Genomic DNA, 23,136 nt, shown 5'->3' on the forward strand with positions numbered 1-23,136 from the left:
AACTCACCCCTTGAGGCCTGTCCTGGTGTACTTATAAAGAACTCACCCCTTGATAAGACCTGTCCTGGTGTACTTATACAGAACTCACCCCTTGATAAGACCTGTCCTGGTGTACTTATACAGAACTCACCCCTTGAGGCCTGTCCTGGTGTACTTATACAGAACTCACCGCTTGAGGCCTGTCCTGGTGTACTTATACAGAACTCACCCCCTGAGGCCTGTCCTGGTGTACTTATACAGAACTCACCCCTTGAGGCCTGTCCGGTTTTAATTATACAGAACTCAACCCTTGAGGCCTGTCCTGGTGTACTTGTACAGAACTCACCACTTGAGGCCTGTCCTGGTGTACTTATACAGAACTCACTGCTTGAGGCCTGTCCGGTTTTAATTATACAGAACTCACCCCTTGAGGCCTGTCCTGGTGTACTTATACAGAACTCACCCCTTGAGGCCTGTCCTGGTGTACTTATACAGAACTCACCCCTTGAGGCCTGTCCTGATGTACTTATACAGAACTCACCGCTTGAGGCCTGTCCTGATGTACTTATATAGAACTCACCCCTTGATAAGACCTGTCCTGCTGTACTTATACAGAACTCACCGCTTGAGGCCTGTCCTGGTGTACTTATACAGAACTCACCGCTTGAGGTCTGCTCGGTTTTAATTATACAGAACTCACCCCTTAAGGTCTGTCCTTATGTACTTATACAGAACTCACCCCTTGAGGCCTGTCCTGGTGTACTTATACAGAACTCACCCCTTGAGGCCTGCCCGGTTTTAATTATACAGAACTCACCCCTTGAGGCCCTACCTGATGTACTTATAGAGAACTCACCCCCTTGATAAGACCTGTCCGGATCTCGGGCCCCTTGGTGTCCAGAGCGATGGCGATGGGACGAGCTTGGGAGAAACTACTGGCGGCCTGTCTTACGTTCTCGATGGTGCCCTCGTGATACTGAAACACAGAGTGAGTGAGTGAGTGAGTGAGAGGGCGTGTGAGAGAGTGGGTGAGCGTGTGGGTGAGTGAGGGGTGTGTGGGTGAGTGAGTGAGTGAGTGAGTGAGTGCGTGGGTGGGTGGGTGGGTGAGTGGGTGAGTGAGTGAGTGAGTGAGTGAGTGAGAGGGCGTGTGAGTGAGTGAGGGGTGTGTGGGTGAGTGAGTGGGTGACTGAGTGAGTGGGTGGGTGAGTGAGTGAGTGAGTGAGTGGGTGGGTGGGTGAGTGAGTGAGTGAGTGAGTGAGTGAGTGAGTGAGTGAGTGAGTGAGTGAGTGAGTAAGTGAGTGAGTGAGAGGGCGTGTGAGTGAGTGGGTGAGCCTGTGGGTGAGTGAGGGGTGTGTGGGTGAGTGAGTGAGTGAGTGAGCATGGTGAGTGTGCGAGTGGGTGAGTGAGTTAGAATAAATCTTCCTTTAAGTTACAAAGTGCAAGATTAAGTGTTTTTGCGCATTTTCATGGCAAAACAGTTCCTGTATACGCAATGCACATATGCAGTCAAATGGAAGCCAGCGTCTATTGGATGTCCGACATCTGATGCAGGAAATATTAGGGGGCTGATGGTATTACCGTCATACAGGTATATAGCAACACATTTTTCAAACGAAACTTATTGCAATATTATTTCTGTTCTGGTGAATTGGGTAAAATATTTTGCAACAAGTCTTGTTATTATTTGTATTGTTTAACCTAAAGTGTACACAGACATTATTTTACAAATGACTTTTCCTTCAGAATTGATTGACAAAACGGCAGAAATGCAGAAGTGATTTTTCTCTCACATTGTTATCTCCCCTGTATCCATGGTTTCAAAATGGCGACAACTGAAAACGTAACACTGACTTTACTATGTAGAAAACTGTATCTGCAGTCAAACACTGTATCTGTATCACAGTCAATTGTTACACAATCTTTTTCGCGAACACACAGCGCAAGGAAATATGGGTTCATGATTCCTATAAATGCACTAGCCACTGTGCCAGTAGAACACAGAAGAAATGTCTAGGCACAAAGTCTAGTTGTCAAGTTGGCCAGCGTATTTGTCAAGCCCAGGGCCCCGTTCCACAAAGCGACTCTCATACTTTAAATACCGCTTAAAAAGCGCAGTACTTGGGCGACCTGATTTAAAACTTGGAAAGACTTAGAAAATACTTGGCTTTTGCTTCATGGTAGAAAAAAGTTCAGTGTAAATTCAACTAGCTAGGTCAGCAGCCATGATTTCGGAGCCTGGATGTTGATTTTGGGAAAAGTTCTCTGATTGGACAATCGATATGTGCAAAAGTCCAATCATATTTAGCGCAGGAAAGTGCTAAACATGGAGATGAGCAGTATACCTGGTATACCGGTATAACACGATATAATTTTTTAATTTGAAGTTTACACGATATACAGCTTTTCCAATGGACGAGAGGTCGGTAACATGACCGCGATATTGACGTTCATAAGTGTATGAATGACACATTTTGACATTCATACGTTTTTCACGAGACTTTGTTCTTGAAATGATGTAAACACTGACGGACTACTTCCACATTCCTGGGGAAACCCCTGGGAATTCCCTAGCACGAAAACATACATAAGCGTTCTTTCTGATCTTTTAGAACCTTTAATCTTGGTCTCAGCGTTTCATGCGTGACTGCATGATTGTTCAGGAATATCCTCGCTACGGCCCATCCTAATGAACAAACGAAGAAACGCACATCCAAACTATCATAGTATCGACTCGATCTGTGCCTAGACTGACAGTGACCGTCTCCAGCAATCTCTGAATTTACCTTAGTGTCTGTTTGACGCATCTTTAATCACCTTTCAATGATCGGCCAGTTGATCAATGATGCCTAACACATTAACAACTTCGGAAATCTCTCCCGTCACGTTTATCGTGTCGGTCATTTTGACGTCTTGTATTTGATGTAAATGTAGTACGACGCGTTATGATTTTGACTGACTTACTGAGGCAGTTCTTTACAAACCTTTCTCATCTAATGGTAATATTACTTGAACACATGTGTTGTGTAAGATGTTTCTGAAGAGCAAGTTATGCATCCATACGCTCATGTCACCTCTCTTTTTGAGGAACTATTTTATTCCGCGATATAGCTGGTTGTTGTATGGCTGTCAGTGTAAACACGAAGTCACACGTACTAAATGTAATTGTGTTTAGATCTAGGGCTGCAACGATACAGGAAGGTCAAGATACGATACGCATCTCGATATTCTGGTCACGATACGATACGTATCTCGATACGCAATGATAAAAAAAAAACAAGACTTAAAGCATGTCAAGATTGAACCTTTCATGATTTTGGAACAGTCAAAATTATTTTATAATAACAAGACTACTGAAGTTGTTCAACTTTCCTTCAAAACAGTTCAAAGTTCAGACACCAGAAAATAATCATTGTACTCCACCAATGGTCGAAGAAATTGTATCTGAAATTATTGTTTTATCAGGAATAATTTATTCCAATATCGTGTTACCTTAGTTGCAGCTTTTACTATATAATTATATATTTATAATTATAAGAACCACAAGTGTAGCATTTTGGTACTGGTGATTGCAGGATATTTTTATGTGTGGAACAATTTGACCAGTCACCCTAGGGACTTCCCGTGCTACATGTATTTGATTGCGATAACGTTATGTTGACATATATTAGCCAAATTGCCACAAATATGACTTTTAACGAGTCAAAGTATGGTATTTTTAATATATGTATCCATTCTCTAGTAACTAAAGTTTGTTTCAATGCGTCAAAAGCTGTAATCTGACCGTGGTTGCTGTATCTCTTCACACACGATTTCTCAAAACTTAATGAAAACAATATTAAATGAAATTTTGAATAAAATTAATAACATAGATTACAAACACAAGTCCAGATATACAAATAATACGTTTTAATAACAAGATAGTATAATAATGGTATTGAATTGCGTACTTCAGTTCGGATTTGCTAACTGGTATTTTCGGTGTTATGTGCTTGCGGGGATCAGCTGATAATGTTTTATGAGATGGGGAAAAACATTTGTCGGTGTAAAACCTGAGCTTATTAAAAATGTAAGTACGTTTTTGGGAGCCATGCGTTAGCGCACGCTATAACCAAGTTAGCGGTTTATTAAAAGGCACAATACCGAGGAAACGCTGTACTTGAGATTTGCGTTCCGTATTGTGGCGTATCAAAATGGGCCCATGTTTATCGTATATCTTATCGTGGGTCAAGTATTGTGATGCATCGGAATATCGGTGTATCGTTTCACCCTTATTTAGATCGCAAGCTCCTACGTTCATACAGTTTGGCCCTCACTCTATGAAGGTTCATACTCCAATGAAATCTCACAAAGTGAAAGTCAATTCTTTAATGAAATACTATTACTAATGAATACGTATCACAATCTTACATACTTCATGGGTTCCATGTGAGAAGTTGAGGCGGGCGATATTCATTCCTTCGTTCATCATCTTCTGAAGCGTATCCACCTCACGACAGGCAGGCCCTACAACACACATTGTACTGTTTGTAGGGGGGAAGCATGATCAGGTGTTGTGCATGTCGCGATACATAACACAGCTCTGAGAGTTAGACAAGCAGACAGAGACAGGCAGGCCCTACAACACACATTGTACTGTTTGTAGGGGGAAGCATGATCAGGTGTTGTGCATGTCGCGATACATAACACAGCTCTGAGAGTTAGACAAGCAGACAGGAGACAGGCAGGCCCTACAACACAACACACATTGTACTGTTTGTAGGGGGAAGCATGATCAGGTGTTGTGCATGTCGCTATACATAATACAGCTCTGAGAGTTAGACAAGCAGACAGGAGACAGGCAGGCCCTACAACACAACACACATTGTACTGTTTGTAGGGGGAAGCATGATCAGGTGTTGTGCATGTCGCGATACATAATACAGCTCTGAGAGTTAGACAAGCAGACAGGAGACAGGCAGGCCCTACAACACAACACACATTGTACTGTTTGTAGGGGGGAGGCATGATCAGGTGTTGTGCATGTCGCGATACATAATACAGCTCTGAGAGTTAGACAAGCAGACAGGAGACAGGCAGGCCCTACAACACAACACACATTGTACTGTTTGTAGGGGGAGGCATGATCAGGTGTTGTGCATGTCGCGATACATAATACAGCTCTGAGAGTTAGACAAGCAGACAGGAGACAGGTAGGCCCTACAACACAACACACATTGTACTGTTTGTAGGGGGAAGCATGATCAGGTGTTGTGCATGTCGCGATACATAATACAGCTCTGAGAGTTAAACAAGCAGACAGGAGACAGGCAGGCCCTACAACACAACACACATTGTACTGTTTGTAGGGGGAAGCATGATCAGGTGTTGTGCATGTCGCGATACATAATACAGCTCTGAGAGTTAGACAAGCAGACAGGCCCTACAACACAACACACATTGTACTGTTTGTACGGGGAAGCAAGATCAGGTGTTGTGCATGTCGCGATACATAACACAGCTCTGAGAGTTAGACAAGCAGACAGGAGACAGGTAGGCCCTACAACACAACACACATTGTACTGTTTGTAGGGGGAAGCATGATCAGGTGTTGTGCATGTCGCGATACATAATACAGCTCTGAGAGTTAGACAAGCAGACAGGAGACAGGCAGGCCCTACAACACAACACACATTGTACTGTTTGTAGGGGGAAGCATGATCAGGTGTTGTGCATGTCGCGATACATAACACAGCTCTGAGAGTTAGACAAGCAGACAGGAGACAGGCAGGCCCTACAACACAACACACATTGTACTGTTTGTAGGGGGAAGCATGATCAGGTGTTGTGCATGTCGCGATACATAACACAGCTCTGAGAGTTAGACAAGCAGACAGGAGACAGGCAGGCCCTACAACACAACACACATTGTACTGTTTGTAGGGGGAAGCATGATCAGGTGTTGTGCATGTCGCGATACATAACACAGCTCTGAGAGTTAGACAAGCAGACAGGAGACAGGCAGGCCCTACAACACAACACACATTGTACTGTTTGTAGGGGGAAGCATGATCAGGTGTTGTGCATGTCGCGATACATAACACAGCTCTGAGAGTTAGACAAGCAGACAGGAGACAGGCAGACTGAAACACACAGGCTGACTAACTTCTGCACACACAGTGACATAGTTGGATATACAGACATACAGACATACAGACACTTGCACACACACATGGATGGACAGACATTTGTACACACACATGGATGGACATACAGACACTTGCACACACACATGGGTGGACAGACATTTGTACACACACATGGATGGACATACAGACACTTGCACACACATATGGATGGACATAGACATTTGTACACACACATGGGTGGACATAGACATTTGTACAGACACATGGATGGACATACAGACACTTGCATTAACATATTGATGGACATAGACATTTGTACACACACATGGGTGGACATAGACACTTGTACACACACGGATGGCCATACAGACACTTGCACACACGTTTGGATATAAAGACATACAGACACTTGTACACACACGGATGGCCATACAGACACTTGCACACACGTTTGGATATAAAGACATACAGACACTTGCACACACGTTTGGATATAAAGACATACAGACACTTGCACACACATTTGGATATAAAGACATACAGACACTTGCACACACGTTTGGATATAAAGACATACAGACACTTGCACACACGTTTGGATATAAAGACATACAGACACTTGCACACACGTTTGGATATAAAGACATACAGACACTTGCACACACATTTGGATATAAAGACATACAGACACTTGCACACACATTTGGATATAAAGACATACAGACACTTGCACACACGTTTGGATATAAAGACATACAGACACTTGCACACACGTTTGGATATGAAGACATACAGACACTTGCACACGTTTGGATATAAAGACATACAGACACTTGCACACACATTTGGATATAAAGACATACAGACACTTGCACACACATTTGGATATAAAGACATACAGACACTTGCACACACATTTGGATATAAAGACATACAGACACTTGCACACACGTTTGGATATGAAGACATACAGACACTTGCACACGTTTGGATATAAAGACATACAGACACTTGCACACACATTTGGATATAAAGACATACAGACACTTGCACACACATTTGGATATAAAGACATACAGACACTTGCACACACATTTGGATATAAAGACATACAGACACTTGCACACACGTTTGGATATGAAGACATACAGACACTTGCACACACATTTGGATATAAAGACATACAGACACTTGCACACAAGGTTTGGATATAAAGACATACAGACACTTGCACACACATTTGGATATAAAGACATACAGACACTTGCACACATATTTGGATATAAAGACATACAGACACTTGCACACACGTTTGGATATGAAGACATACAGACACTTGCGCACACACACACATGCAGTGTTTGCATTCACAGCGTCCCATATACAAAAATATGCACTGAAAAAAGATAGGACGCAAGAAAACCAACATACACGCATCCCCTTACGCGTTTTTCATTTTGACAGACAGACAGACAATCAATCAGACAGACTCACCGATAGTACAGATGATGCCGGACTTCCTGACCATGTGGGGCTCGGAGTCGATGTCGAGGCAGCACATGTGGTCGATGTGGGAGGTGGCCTGAGCAGCCTGCAGCTGCTGAGTCTGCAGGTAGTAGTCCCCCTTACACTCCTCATCCTCGATGGTGAACTGTAACACAAACAACACTGTTACCATGGTTACACCCCAGGTTGAACTGTAACACAAACAACATTGTCACCATGGTAACACCCCAGGTTGAACTGTAACACAAACAACACTGTTGCCATGGTCACACCACAGGTTCAACTGTTATTTAGTTTAATAGGACTTCAGCAACCCATGCTTGCCGTAAAAGGTGACTATACTTGTCATAAGAGGCAACTAACGGGATCGGGTGGTCAGGCTCACGGACTTGGTTGATGCATGTCATCGTATCCCAATTGTGTGGATCGATGCTCATGATGTCAATCACTGAATCGCCTTGTCCAGATTTGATTATTTACAGACTGCTGTCACATAGCTGGAATAGGGCTGAGTGCAAGGTTAAACAACAAATATACAAACGAACAAATATTTAAACAAATAAGTATATGGGTCAATGTCATAAATAAAGGAAATGAGAAAAGTTTAGGTAGTTTAGTTTAGTTAAAGTTTAGTTGCCAACAAGGCAACATCAATGATCAAGAAAAATCATGCTGCCTGTTTTTCCATGAATTTTTGAGGCAGCAATCATGGATTTCAAAATGGCCACCATTTCAGTCAAACAGTGTTTTTCTTCACAACAGATTATATAAACAAACAGCAACTCTATTTACTGAATAACTTATAAATATTTGTTTTAAATTGCAATTTTCACAATTCCAAAACAACTCTAACAGATATAATTAATGATAAATAAAATCAATTTGGTTTACAACAGCTGACAAGTCTCATTGCATTTAAAAACATTGTTGAATGTTTTGCATGCATCTGGCAACTTCAAACAACAATACAATTACAAGCTGTGTCAAATGTTTAGGCTTTGGATGAGTTTTCAGTGTTCAAAATTAATTTCTATTTTCACTAAAAATATCAAATATTATCTGCTTCAGAATTGCTATCTGCCTACTGGTGAAAGTAAGTGAGGTGACCGGGGTTTAACGTCATATCTAGTGTGTTAGTGTTAGTGTGTTAGTGGGTTAGTGTGTGTTAGTGTGTTAGTGTTAGTGTTAGTGTGTGTGTGTGTGTGTGTGCTTGCTTGAACTCATAAGTTCCAACGTGTCTCAGTTTTATATAGTTCTGGCCAAAGTATATACCATGCCGCAGTTTCACATTGGTACCCAGGGCTACAAAGTGGCCAGCCACCTGATGGTATTGGGTGGTCGGGCTTGCTGACTTGGTTGATGCATGTCATCATATCCCAATTGCTTACATCGATGCTCATGATGTCAGTCACTGGTTTGTCTGGTCCAGACTGGAATATTGCTGAGTGTGGCATTTAACAAACAAACAAACAAACAAACAAACAAACAAACAAACAAACAAACAAACAAACTGATAAAAGTGGCAGTCCACAAGGAAATGTCACTAGTCTTTCTGAATAATAGTCATGGACTAGCAGATGTACGGGAATTTCGAACCCTGAACAAATTTAATTACCTCACTAGAAACACTACGATGACTAAGGGTAAAACGATACAACTATATTCCGATGTATTGCGATACTTGACCCACGATACGTTACACGAGGGCCTCGTTATCGATACACCACGATACAGAATGCACATCTTAGTACAATGTTCCCTCGCTATTGCACCCTTCAATATAGCGCTTAATCTGTTATAGAGCGCGGTAACGCATGGCTCCCAAAATTTACTTACATTTTAACAAGCTCAAGCTTTTTCACTGACACAATGTTTTTCCCAATCACAAAAAAACATCAGCTGATCAGCGCGAGCAGGAACACAGGAAATACCAGTCAATAAATCCGAACTCAAGTACGCAGTTCAAAACTATTATTATACTATCTGGTTATAAAAATGTGTTCAATGTATATCTGGACTTATGTTTGTAATACATTTTATTGATTTTATTGATTTTATAGAAAATTTAATTCCATATTGTTTATATTAATTTCGGCGAAATCGTATGTGAAGTGATCAGTAGATGGCACAACTCACAATTATTTATAATTACAGCAACCACGGTCAGATTACGCTTTGCAGCGAACTTTAGTTGCCAGTGAATGGATACATATGTTACAAATGAATCACTGGGTACTTTTTAACTGAATCACTGGTAGATTGGGAGAACGTGTGTACAGCTGGTTGCTATTTCCGGCTTAGTTTATGAGACAATACACACAATAATCTTAATCTCTGCATATAAAGCAATGCCTATGAGAGCAGGAAATAGATTTTTAAAGCTAAATTATCGTGTTTGGTGATATTTTATATCAAATTTCATATTTTTTTACCAGGTTTGTTATACCTGTTTGTTCACCCAAATTCCTCCAACCGTGGACTTTGGGCTGAAAAATCCGTAATCCTAAAAATAAAAAAAAGCCTGGCCTTAGAAGTTTAACACTGACTTTGGTGAAACCCACGAGACGGGACAGGTAAAGGGGCTCAGAAATATAACCAGGGCAAACCGGTATTTTGACCCACAACAAAAGCATCCAGGCATGTGGAACATGTCACAATTTGCTGGGCAGATTTGTGGCACCCTTGACAAAACTGGGCCACCCATGTCACCCATCCCAGCATAAATTGAGCTGCAAAAACTTAGTTTACCTACCTCAAATGACATAGTTTGTTTGTTTTGTTTGTCTGTTTGTTGTTCAGCAGTATAGTTCCAGCTATCTCACGTCATTGTAACTAACCAAGACTGGGCCAGTACATTGTTGTTTGTTTGTTGTTTAACGCCGCATTAAGCAACAATCCAGCTGTATGACAGCGGTCTGTAAATAATCGAGTCTGGACCAGACAATCCAGTGATTGGCATCATGAGCATCGATCCATGCAATTGGGATACCATGACATGCATCAACCAAGTTAGCGAGCCTGACCACCTGATCCTGTAAGTCGCCTCTTATGACAAGCATTGTCGCCTTTTACGGTTGGTTGCTGAAGACCTATTCTACCCCGGATCTTCACGAGTGAAATGACCTAGTACCTAGTCACATGTTGCAGAAATTGTTTGTTTCTTGTTTAATGCCAAACGCTGCAATATTCCAGCTACAAGACGGTGGCCTGTTAATAATTAAGTCTGGACGAGACAATTCGGTAATTGAAATTATTTGCTCAACTGACTCTAGGTTTTGTGGACAATAATGTCCACAACAAAATATCTCACTATTACACAATTACTTGTAATATGTGAGGCTCAGAATTTATCGAACTTGCAAAAACTGAGCAGCCTCTTCGCAACCTTCACAACCATTTCCTCTAAGTTTCTATTTGTGGAGGTATAACTCTAATGCTTAAAGTGACCAAACCAAGACGTCATGTAACCAAGATGATGGTTTTGGAATCATTCTGAAGATTGGATCAGGGGTTATTCTAGGGTAAGGCCTTCAGTTTTTAGCCCCTGTAAATTTAAAAAAGGCCAACATTTTCAAATACAATTGGGCAATTTAACATTGTGCTATATGGGCGTATCCCTTAAACATTTGAACTTTTCACATAAAGGGCCCATGTCAGGAAATTCCGAGAGTGAACTCTGATTACAGATCCAGTAAATACTGTAAATGTAACACAAGCTCCACACAGTGTTTGTTTCCGAGAATGAACCCTGATTACAGATCCAGTTAATACTGTAAATGTAACACAAGCTCCACACAGTGTTTGTTTCCGAGAATGAACCCTGATTACAGATCCAGTAAATACTGTAAATGTAACACAAGCTCCACACAGTGTTTGTTTCCGAGAGTGAACTCTGATTACAGATCCAGTAAATACTGTAAATGTAACACAAGCTCCACACAGTGTTTGTTTCTGAGAATGAACCCTGATTACAGATCCAGTTAATACTGTAAAAGTAACACAAGCTCCACACAGTGTTTGTTTCCGAGAATGAACCCTGATTACAGATCCAGTTAATACTGTAAATGTAACACAAGCTCCACACAGTGTTTGTTTCCGAGAGTGAACCCTGATTACAGATCCAGTAAATACTGTAAATGTAACACAAGCTCCACACAGTGTTTGTTTCCGAGAGTGAACCCTGATTACAGATCCAGTAAATACTGTAAATGTAACATGGTAACACAAGCTCCACACAGTGTTTGTTTCCGAGAATGAACCCTGATTACAGATCCAGTAAATACTGTAAATGTAACACAAGCTCCACACAGTGTTTGTTTCCGAGAGTGAACCCTGATTACAGATCCAGTAAATACTGTAAATGTAACACAAGCTCCACACAGTGTTTGTATCCGAGTTTTAGAAATATCACCAGGCATTTCACGACAGAATCACGAGTGCCTTGAACTTGTCCTCGCTCACACAGAACCACAGTACTATACTCCCACTTACTATGAGTATGACAATCAGGCCATAAAATAGGCATAATTTACAGCAGGGATAATTCTAGGGTGGGGGCCTAAGTTTGAAAAAAGACCGACATTTTCAAATACAATGGGGTAATTTCACATTGTGCTGTATGGGGTACCTCTTGAATATTTGATATTTCCACATAAAGGGCCCATGTCAGAAAATTCCTCGAATGAACCCTACTATAGTAAGCCAATGATGCATGAAAAGTCGACTCTATTTTGCGTGATGTGAGTGCCATGACTCGACAATGTTAGTTTGTTGTTTAACGCCGCACCCACGTTATGTATCATAATATCATTTTTTCATGCTCTATATACCAGGTGATGTCAAATAGCGATATCACAGTATCGCTGACTTTGTTGATGCACGTCACCGATCCCAATTGTGTGGAACGATGCTCATGATATTAATCACTGGATTGTCTGGTCCAGAGTCGATTATTTACAGACCGCTGTCATATAGCTGGAATATTGCTGAGTGCTGCGTTAAATAACAACAAACCAACCCATATACTTACAACACCTCACACCTCGCTATGTGTTATCAGTATTTGGGCTTGTGGATGTCACAGGTTATGTCCCTGTCCACTAATGAGCACATACGTGTGTGATAGGTCCGGTTAATTCCAAACCAGTGCACACATGGTATTGTATGTTACAATGCATAAACACGGTGAATATGACACCAAATCAACCAGTGGCCTTATCAACCCAACCACTCCACACCTTCTATGTTATATCCTGTGTTATGTCCAGGCTGGCCTGTATCAGTGACGTCGTGGGCACGTGCCACCTCACGCCCCTCCCAATCAGCCTGACACTAGGCACATCATCGCTCCATATGATCACATCTACACTCTCCAAACTCAGCCCAGTGGACTACTCAAGATTGTCCTATTTCACACAGGCTTTGCAAGATAGATGCCTATGTCACTATCTCTATGACCCCTAGATAAATATTCCTGCATTGCAATACTTGCATTTATGTATGCTATATAGGGCCTGGACAAGTCCCAATTTACTACCCAGGTATCCTGGTATCCACCCTGCTATAACCCGACAATACCTGGGTACCCACTGTAGGTCTCAAGAGTTGGGTACAAAATGTCTGATTGGGAATAGTTTGACCGAGCCCTGGCAAAATGTATTTAGATACACGTAAAAACGATCTGGTCAGGCATACACTGAAGTTGACTGAAGCCTTATTTTTATTTAAACATATAAACGTCAGAAGGAATGCGTACATAGTCAGACAGCAATGCGAACATTAGTGACTTGTAGTGTAACCATAGAATTCTACATAATTTTTGTCATAAAACAATATATCACGTGACCAACCATGGGTCCGGGTGGTCCTGTGGATACCCGGGGCCTGCTCAGTACCCACCCGACCCGATTCCTGAATTACCCATCCCAGCCCTAACGCCATACACACAAATAATACGAATGAGCACAATTATTCGGAGCAACAATCCACATCATCAGGGTACGCTGAGACATAACAATCGATCCAATTGGTCACCTCTTATGACCAGGATAGGTTGCTGAGGACCAATTCTCACCAGGAGTGATTGAGTGAGAAAAAGCCCGAAGTGATGCAGGTCTCAGACGTTTACCACTTCGGTGAAATCCACAGGCACGGGTATGGTGCTGACAAACCTAGAGACATAATCGGGGCGAACCGGGATTCGAACCAACAATCATTGGTTTCTGGCGTGTCCAAGGGATCTCACCAGGAATGTGAAGGTTCAGGTAAATCCTTGCATCATGTGCATGTGACAATAAACATGAAATACAGTGATCCTTCACGACAATGCTGTCTTCGGGATCCAAATAATTGATAGACGATCAGCGGTTTGACCGAGGTGGAGTCATCGGGGGTTGATGACCAACAAAACCGTAAACATGCTCTGCCTACCTAACATGATCTACATTGCACGTTTTTAGAGTTTAAAAAAAAAGATAAGAATAGAAGTTTGTGTTTCATAGTGTAAAATCCTTTTTAGCGAGTGTTATTCACTTTAAAAAACCCATCCCTTCAGCAAATTTAGGTGAATGAACAGGTATAACAAACTTGGTCAACAAAACTTTGAAATTTGATATAAAACATCGCTAGACATGATGATTTACTTAGCCTGAAATAGCAATCAGCTGTGCAAATGTTATGTTGACATTCACTGGTCAAATTGCCTCAAATATAACTTTTAACAAGTCAAGGTATGGCATTTATGATATGTGTATCCATTCTCTTGCAACTACAGTTCGTTTCAAGGCGTCAATAGTGGTAATCTGACCATGGTTGCTGTAAATAACGGTGAGTTGTGCGATCTACCGATCACTTCGCATACGATTTCGAGAAAAGCGACCAACGGGATCGAGTGGTCAGGCAAGCTGACTTGGTTGATGTCATCGTATCCCAATTACGTGAAACAATACTCGTGTCAATCACTGGATTGTCTGGTCCAGACTCGATTATTTACAGACTACAATAAAAAAGCTGGAATGTCACTCAGCGCGGCGTTAAATAACAAACACAAAACCAAAAAACAAAACATAAACACCCCTCCAACATTTCCACTCTACATTAACTAACCCCACCCCCAACACCCTTCCCTGTACATGAACAGTCAGGGGGAACGCCCCACACACATCCTTCCCTGTGAAATGCTTGTGAAGGTCACCTCTGGGTTGTGTAATGTGTTGACAGTGTCTGGCAAGGACAGGGTATCCTGTAACATGCAGTTGTATTCAGTGTTTTCCTACTGACTGCTTCAGCGTACGCCCTCCAATACTGACCCACATAGCTGTTTAGTAAAGTGTTTTATGAACAATGCATAAAACTACGTCCTGTGAAAGAAACAGCTGTAATTAATGCAACAGGCTATCCACCGGTACCCCCAAAACCATCGAAATGATCGCCGAGATGCATGTACGACCTTTCGTTCAAAACACAAGGAATTGAAATACCTCACCAAATCTCAGATGGTTGAATAGGCTTTAAATCTTTTTCCCTTAAAAAAAAATGCAAAATAATAAAATAATTCCTGAAATAATGTAAGATGCTAAAATTTATAAAACACCTGAATACCAAAAGGCACCAGTTCAGCACTTGTGTGATGCGAGCTTGTGTGATGCGAGCTGTGCTCCTGAAACGAACCCTATCATCCTTTGAACCCAAGTCCTACTTGATTCAATCTGTCACTGCACCATCCATCAGTGCAGAATAGATCACAGTATCATCTGCCACTGCACCATCAACCACACTACCATCCATCACACAACCATCCATCACACTACCATCTACAACTGCACCATCCATCACACTACTATTTATCAAACTACCATCTACAACTGCTCCATCCATCACACTACCATCCACCACTGCACCATCAACCACACTACCATCCATCACACAACCATCCATCACACAACCATCCATCACACTACCATCCATCACACAACCATCCATCACACTACCATCCATCACACTACCACCCATCACACTACCACCCATCACACAACCATCCATCACACTACCATCCATCACACTACCACCCATCACACAACCACCCATCACACTACCATCCATCACACTACCATCCATCACACAACCACCCATCACACTACCATCCATCACACTACCACCCATCACACTACCATCCATCACACTACCACCCATCACACAACCACCCATCACACTACCATCCATCACACTACCATCCATCACACAACCATCCATCACACAACCATCCATCACACTACCATCCATCACACTACCATCCATCACACTACCACCCATCACACAACCATCCATCACACTACCATCCATCACACTACCATCCATCACACAACCACCCATCACACAACCACCCATCACACTACCATCCATCACACTACCATCCATCACACAACCACCCATCACACTACCATCCATCACACTACCACCCATCACACTACCATCCATCACACTACCATCCATCACACTACCATCCATCACACTACCACCCATCACACAACCATCCATCACACTACCACCCATCACACAACCATCCATCACACTACCATCCATCACACAACCATCCATCACACAACCATCCATCACACTACCATCCATCACACAACCATCCATCACACTACCATCCATCACACTACCATCCATCACACACCCATCCATCACACAACCATCCATCACACAACCATCCATCACACAACCATCCATCACACTACCATCACACTACCATCCATCACACAACCATCCATCACACTACCATCCATCACACTACCATCCATCACACTACCATCCATCACACAACCATCCATCACACTACCATCCATCACACTACCATCCATCACACTACCATCCATCACACAACCATCCATCACACTACCATCCATCACACTACCATCCATCACACTACCATCCATCACACAACCATCCATCACACTACCATCCATCACACAACCATCCATCACACTACCATCCATCACACTACCATCCATCACACAACCATCCATCACACAACCATCCATCACACAACCATCCATCACACAACCATCCATCACACAACCATCCATCACACAACCATCCATCACACAACCATCCATCACACAACCATCCATCACACTACCATCCATCACACAACCATCCATCACACTACCACCCATCACACAACCACCCATCACACTACCATCCATCACACAACCATCCATCACACTACCATCCATCACACAACCATCCATCACACAACCATCCATCACACAACCATCCATCACACAACCATCCATCACACTACCATCCATCACACAACCATCCATCACACAACCATCCATCACACTACCATCCATCACACTACCATCCATCACACTACCATCCATCACACAACCACCCATCACTAGGGCTGCAAAGAATACACTATAAGGCGAATACGATACGTATAATGAATATAGGGTAACGAATACGAATATTTATTCACGAAATAATAACAAGTCAGCAGTTGATGTATTATTCATGATATTCAGTGAAACATGAACAAAATAAATTATTTTACATGGTTTGTTAATTATTTATTTATTATACTTTAATATACTTCACTGACCAAGGTACTAGTGTTTGCTCAAATGGGACAATGACCAGTGACTAAAATACTGTCACTGAAGAAATCTATGCATATAACATGTTTATTATCGATATTTTAAGGGTCAGGGTATGTAAATGCACATGACTGCATATTCATGAATATTTGATTCTAGTGACCCCGAATAACGAATTCAATTCATGAATGGATACGGTTCGATTCACAGAATACGCGAGTGAATCGTAACAGCCCTACCCATCACACAACCATCCATCACACAACCATCCATCACACAACCATCCATCACACTACCATCCATCACACAACCATCCATCACACAACCATCCATCACACAACCATCCATCACACTACCACCCATCACACAACCATCCAACACACAACAATCCATCACACAACCATCCATCACACAACCATCCATCACACAACCATCCAATACACAACCATCCATCACACAACCATCCATCACACTACCATCCATCACACAACCATCCATCACACAACCATCCATCACACTACCATCCATCACACAACCATCCATCACACAACCATCCATCACACAACCACCCATCACACAACCATCCATCACACAACCATCCATCACACTACCATCCATCACACAACCATCCATCACACTACCATCCATCACACTACCATCCATCACACAACCACCCATCACTAGGGCTGCAAAGAATACACTATAAGGCGAATATGATACGTATAATGAATGTAGGGTAACGAATACGAATATTTATTCACGAATAATAACAAGTCAGCAGTTGATGTATTATTCATGATATTCAGTGAAACATGAACAAAATAAATTATTTTACATGGTTTGTTAATTATTTATTTATTATACTTTAATATACTTCACTGACCAAGGTACTAGTGTTTGCTCAAATGGGACAATGACCAGTGACTAAAATACTGTCACTGAAGAAATCTATGCTTATAACATGTTCTTATCGATATTTTAAGGGTCAGGGTATGTAAATGCACATGACTGCATATTCATGAATATTTGATTCTAGTGACCCCGAATAACGAATTCAATTCATGAATGGATACGGTTCGATTCACAGAATATGCGAGTGAATCGTAACAGCCCTACCCATCACACACCCATCCATCACACAACCATCCATCACAGAACCATCCATCACACAACCATCCATCACACTTCCATTCATCATTGCACCTTCCCCAAGTGGCCAGTATCTAACAACACTCCTCCTGCACCTGTCGACCCAATGGTAGAATGCCAAGTCAAGTTGTCACTGCGTGCAATGCAAGGCCACATCACCAATGGTATGGGCCCTGACACACATGTCAGGCCGACGTTATCTCACACCACACCACACCACACCGAACTGACTGACTGACTGATGAGTCTCCCTGTTTACAAATACTGCCAGTACAAAATGTACAGGTATTCAAAACAATCAATTATTCAATTTTTAGTTCGCATTCTTTCCCAGGGTTAGATCTAGGCTGTGTTTCTGCAGCACTGACACATCAAAACTGGATATCGTTGGCCCTTAGGGTGCATTACCAAGGCATGATGTCTTACTCGTTTTACAAAATCACTTTTCACTTAAAACTTATTCCGAGTTTTAAGTTAACTTCTGGACCATAAATATGTTTGGTTTGTATCCTTTTTTCTGATGGGTTTATGGCCTTTCTAATGACCAATGAAATGCTCAGATAAAAATTTGCGTCATTCTGAGAATGTTAATGTCCTTATTATTGTTCATAACACGTAGATATGATATCAGTGTTTCTATTTACTGGTAATAACCCGTAAGCTTATGAAGCTTAGGCTTGGTCCGTTAATTCATGGACTGCCAGTCTCTGTGGACCGGCAAATAAAGTACCTTATAAATCTATTTTTGTTGGTGAACAAAACATCTGCGATAGGCGAATCAATACAGTATATTTTTCAATATTATCAAGTCAGCTTGTCCGTTCGCAGAGTTACAGATAAGCAGCGTATTTGCTTAAAAAAAACCCCCAAAAAATATTCAAAACCCAATTGCTTTCAATTAACTTGCGTACAGAAACGCATGCATTAAATGAAAAACTCAAATGTATAAGAACAGCACGCGTAAATACCCAATGAAGCTTTTTCAGCAACGCGTAGAAAAGAGCTACCGAAACACAATTAAGAGCTGCAGAACACGGATAGAGCGAACAAACGCATACAACGCACTGTTAAAAAACCCCCGATTTATCTCAAATATATTATAATATATAATTTACGTACATAACAATCTCTCTACAGCTAACAGGATATAGTGAACTGATATCTGATCACCGACAAGGCCCATCTACCAGTAATTAGTGACACGTACATAGTGAACTGAGAAATATCACTCAGTGTCAAGTGTCACTGACAATTTGACCTTGTTAAACTTGCATTATGTTAATCTTACATGTCCATGTAATTTGGACCAATCTTGTCTGTAAAACAAACATTGATCCTACAATTGGATCAAAATGTTTTGAAGATGTATCATTGGGTACTTTTTAACTGAATCACCGGTAGATGCGGGAGGTAACGTGTATAAACGCGTATGTGTGTATTGTGTTTTGGTTTGGCCAAGATGGCGGACATTTCCGAGCAAAAACGTATATAACGAACAACGTATATAAGGAACTGGTTTCTCCGGTCCCTTGTAGTTCGTTATATCCATGTTCTACTGTAATTTACTTTCCGAGGCAAGCCTATATATTTAGAACAGTTATCATGGTTATATACATCTAAAACATTATTTAATTTTTTTTAAATCTTAAAATGTTCACTCTTTTGGGGAAAAACCCAACAGAGTTATGAATAGATGAGTGAAACAAATATTGGTTACCCAATGACAAATATAATAACCCAATTAAAATAGAAACCCAAGAGTAAAAACTCAATTTTGGGGGGGTTTATGGCAGTATTGCTCCTAGACCCGGCTGACAGCCAGGTGCGAGGAACCTATGCCCGTTTTTTTCAAAGTACTAATTTAACTGCAGTAGTAACCCACACTGACAGATGCACAGAAGTAGCCTTAATTTCAAACCATGCTGTTTCAACAAATGCATTTTACAGCATTTTATTTAGTCTTGATGCTTGATGTATTATTTGTGTTTACAATAATATTACTTTAATTAATTACTTACTACTCGCTTAATGACCCCTGGCATTTTTATCAGTCAGATATAGGAAAATGTCTTTTAATTGGTGTTTCAAGTTCGCTACTAAAAAAAGCCATTACGAACATGTGTCGACAGCTAGCTTTTCCTTTTGAACCTGTTCTGAAATATTTATTGTCCAGAAGTTTCCAGGTGATTTGACATAGATATGTGTATTGCATTACATATCATATGACCTATGTATCGCGATACGTATCATATTGTTTCACCCCTATCATATTGCATATCTTATCTTGAGCTCCGGGTTCAGCATTCAGTTGTAGTCAGCATTTGTTTATTGAAATAAATATTATTGTACATGTACACACATCTTCAATCTTGTTGGTTCATTTCAGTAGAGATACTAAGTGATGTAACTCTTCGCTAAAATCAGATTTCTGTCTGATCCCGAAAGCTGACTTAACCAGACATTTATTCCCAGTCACACTAAAGTACAGTTCAGTGTGAGTGAGTGATTGAGTTGGGTTTAATGCCGCTTTTAACAGTATTCCAGTTATATCGCGGCGTGTCAGCTTAATCTGGGAGGAAAGCCTGAAGTGATGCAGGTCTCAGACGTTTACCACTTCTGTGAAACCCACGAGCACGGGTATGGTGCTGACAAACCTAGAAACATAATCGGGGCGAACTGGGATTCGAACCCACAATCACAGGTTTCTGGCGTGCCAAAGGGACGCAACTCTGCACGGCGAATCGCTGCACCTTAGACGACTGGGCCACCCGTACCCCCAAGTACAGTTCAGACAGATTCCACTTCAAATCAATCTTAATTACACAAAATGCCACAAATTCCTCTGTGGGGGAAACAAAAGGATGTCATGAACGCAACTTCCTCTGGGAAGCAAAGAGGTCAAGGTCATGAACTAAGTACTTACAGCTCCTAGTTTGCCTGATCGTGATGGTATCCGTGGCAACAGGCCTGATGCTCCTGGCTTAGCTAACTGTTGTGCCATCTGCAGAAATAAACAATCAATGTATTGGCAAGATTTGAAGCATCATGCGGCGAATCTGTGGCATTAGCTTTGGCGATTGAACTACTCAGTGTTTCCTGTGTGGTCTACATCTGCCAGTCACAAGAACTGCTTGCATTAGAACATACTGCACATTACCAAATATTGTTGGTCCACAAAATAAAGAAAAGACAGAGTGATTTAATTGAGCTTAATTCTGCTTTGAACAGTGACCCAGTTACATCACTGCTTGTCAGCTTAATGTGGGAGGAAATCCTGAACTGATGCAGGTCTGACGTTTACCACTTTGGTGAAACCCACGAGCACGGGTATGGTGTTGACATACCTAGAAACATATCAGGGCAAAATGGGATTGAAACCCACAATTATAGGTTTCTGGAATTTGAAAACACAGTCATAGGTTTCTGGAATTTGAAAACACAGTCATAGGTTTCAGGAATTTGGAAACACAGTCATAGGTTTCAGGAATTCAAAAACACAATGACAGGTTTCTGGAATTCGAAAACACAATGACAGGTTTCTGGAATTCAAAAACAGTCATAGGTTTCTGGAATTCAAAAACACAGTCATAGGTTTCAGGAATTTGAAAACACAGTCATAGGTTTCTGGAATTTGAAAACACAGTCATAGGTTTCAGGAATTTGAAAACACAGTCATAGGTTTCTGGAATTTGAAAACACTGTCATAGGTTTCTGGAATTCGAAAACACAATGACAGGTTTCTGGAATTCAAAAACAGTCATAGGTTTCTGGAATTTGAAAACACAGTCATAGGTTTCTGGAATTTGAAAACACAGTCATAGGTTTCGGGAATTTGAAAACACAGTCATAGGTTTCAGGAATTCAAAAACACAGTCATAGGTTTCTGGAATTCGAAAACACAGTCATAGGTTTCAGCCATGCCCAATGGGATGCAACTCTGAACAGCGAATTTGACGCCTCAGACGACGGGCAAGGACGGACAGAAACGGACAACTTGATGCAGTGATACTAGCAGCTTTTCATAAGGTCATGTATGAGGATTTTTTATTGTAAAATGAATAGGAGCGTGTCCTGCAATCTGATTGGTTGGAAGATGTTGTTCAAGGCAATGATAGAAATTGGCACTAAATCTATAGTCCTTGCCAAACTGCCCAATAGTTACGGTATCATGAGGACTAGTAGAAATTTGCTATTTTTAAAGGTTTTGCTTTTTGTTGGACCAAAACTGTGCATTTCTATTGCAGAATGGGCCTTGAAGTTCTTTCGGACTTGTCACTGTGTAAGAACACTTTTTTTTAAAAGTGAGTGAGTGAGTATGGTTTTACGCCGCTTTTAGCAATATTCCAGCAATATCATGGCGGGGAACACCAGAAATGGGCTTCACACATTGTACCCATGTCGGAAATCGAACCCGGGTCTTCGGCGTGACAAGCGAACGCTTAAACCACTAGGCTACCCGACCGCCCCTTTTTTTAAAAAGTATCTCTGTTCTCTCAATCCAAAATATTAAAAACATGGCATTCGCCTTGAGTGAGTGAGTGAGTGAGTTAATGCTTTACGTCACATCGGCAATATTTCAGCCATATCGTGACGAGAAGTTATACATGAAATATACATATATTTAAACTTTATAAAAATCTGTCATTGAAGGACAGTATGATAACTAGAATATCACAGATAAGATTTAAAACTAGTTGCGGAACATTTAAAAGCATTAAGTATTAACTCTTTCATCACTGGCTGCCCCAGAGTTATGTCCCTTGAGACCCTGCAGT

General features: G+C 41.3%; 1 protein-coding gene across 12 annotated transcripts in view; it reads right to left on the bottom strand.

Annotated features, from left to right (window-relative positions):
- Positions 1–23,136, bottom strand: part of LOC124140779 (pyruvate kinase PKM-like) — an 82,810-nt gene that overhangs the window by 37,567 nt on the left and 22,107 nt on the right. For all 12 annotated transcript variants that reach the window (XM_046508533.2, XM_046508536.2, XM_046508535.2 and 9 more), the window contains exons 2-5: positions 21,285–21,362; positions 7,599–7,755; positions 4,391–4,482; positions 836–955 (exon numbers count right to left, since the gene is read on the bottom strand). In XM_046508533.2, the coding sequence (XP_046364489.1) occupies positions 836–955; positions 4,391–4,482; positions 7,599–7,755; positions 21,285–21,362 (447 nt within the window). The remainder of the gene's footprint in view (positions 1–835; positions 956–4,390; positions 4,483–7,598; positions 7,756–21,284; positions 21,363–23,136) is intronic.

This window comes from Haliotis rufescens, unplaced genomic scaffold, assembly GCF_023055435.1.
Source record: "Haliotis rufescens isolate VD_foot unplaced genomic scaffold, xgHalRufe1.0.p SCAF_60, whole genome shotgun sequence".
Classification (NCBI taxonomy): domain Eukaryota; kingdom Metazoa; phylum Mollusca; class Gastropoda; order Lepetellida; family Haliotidae; genus Haliotis; species Haliotis rufescens.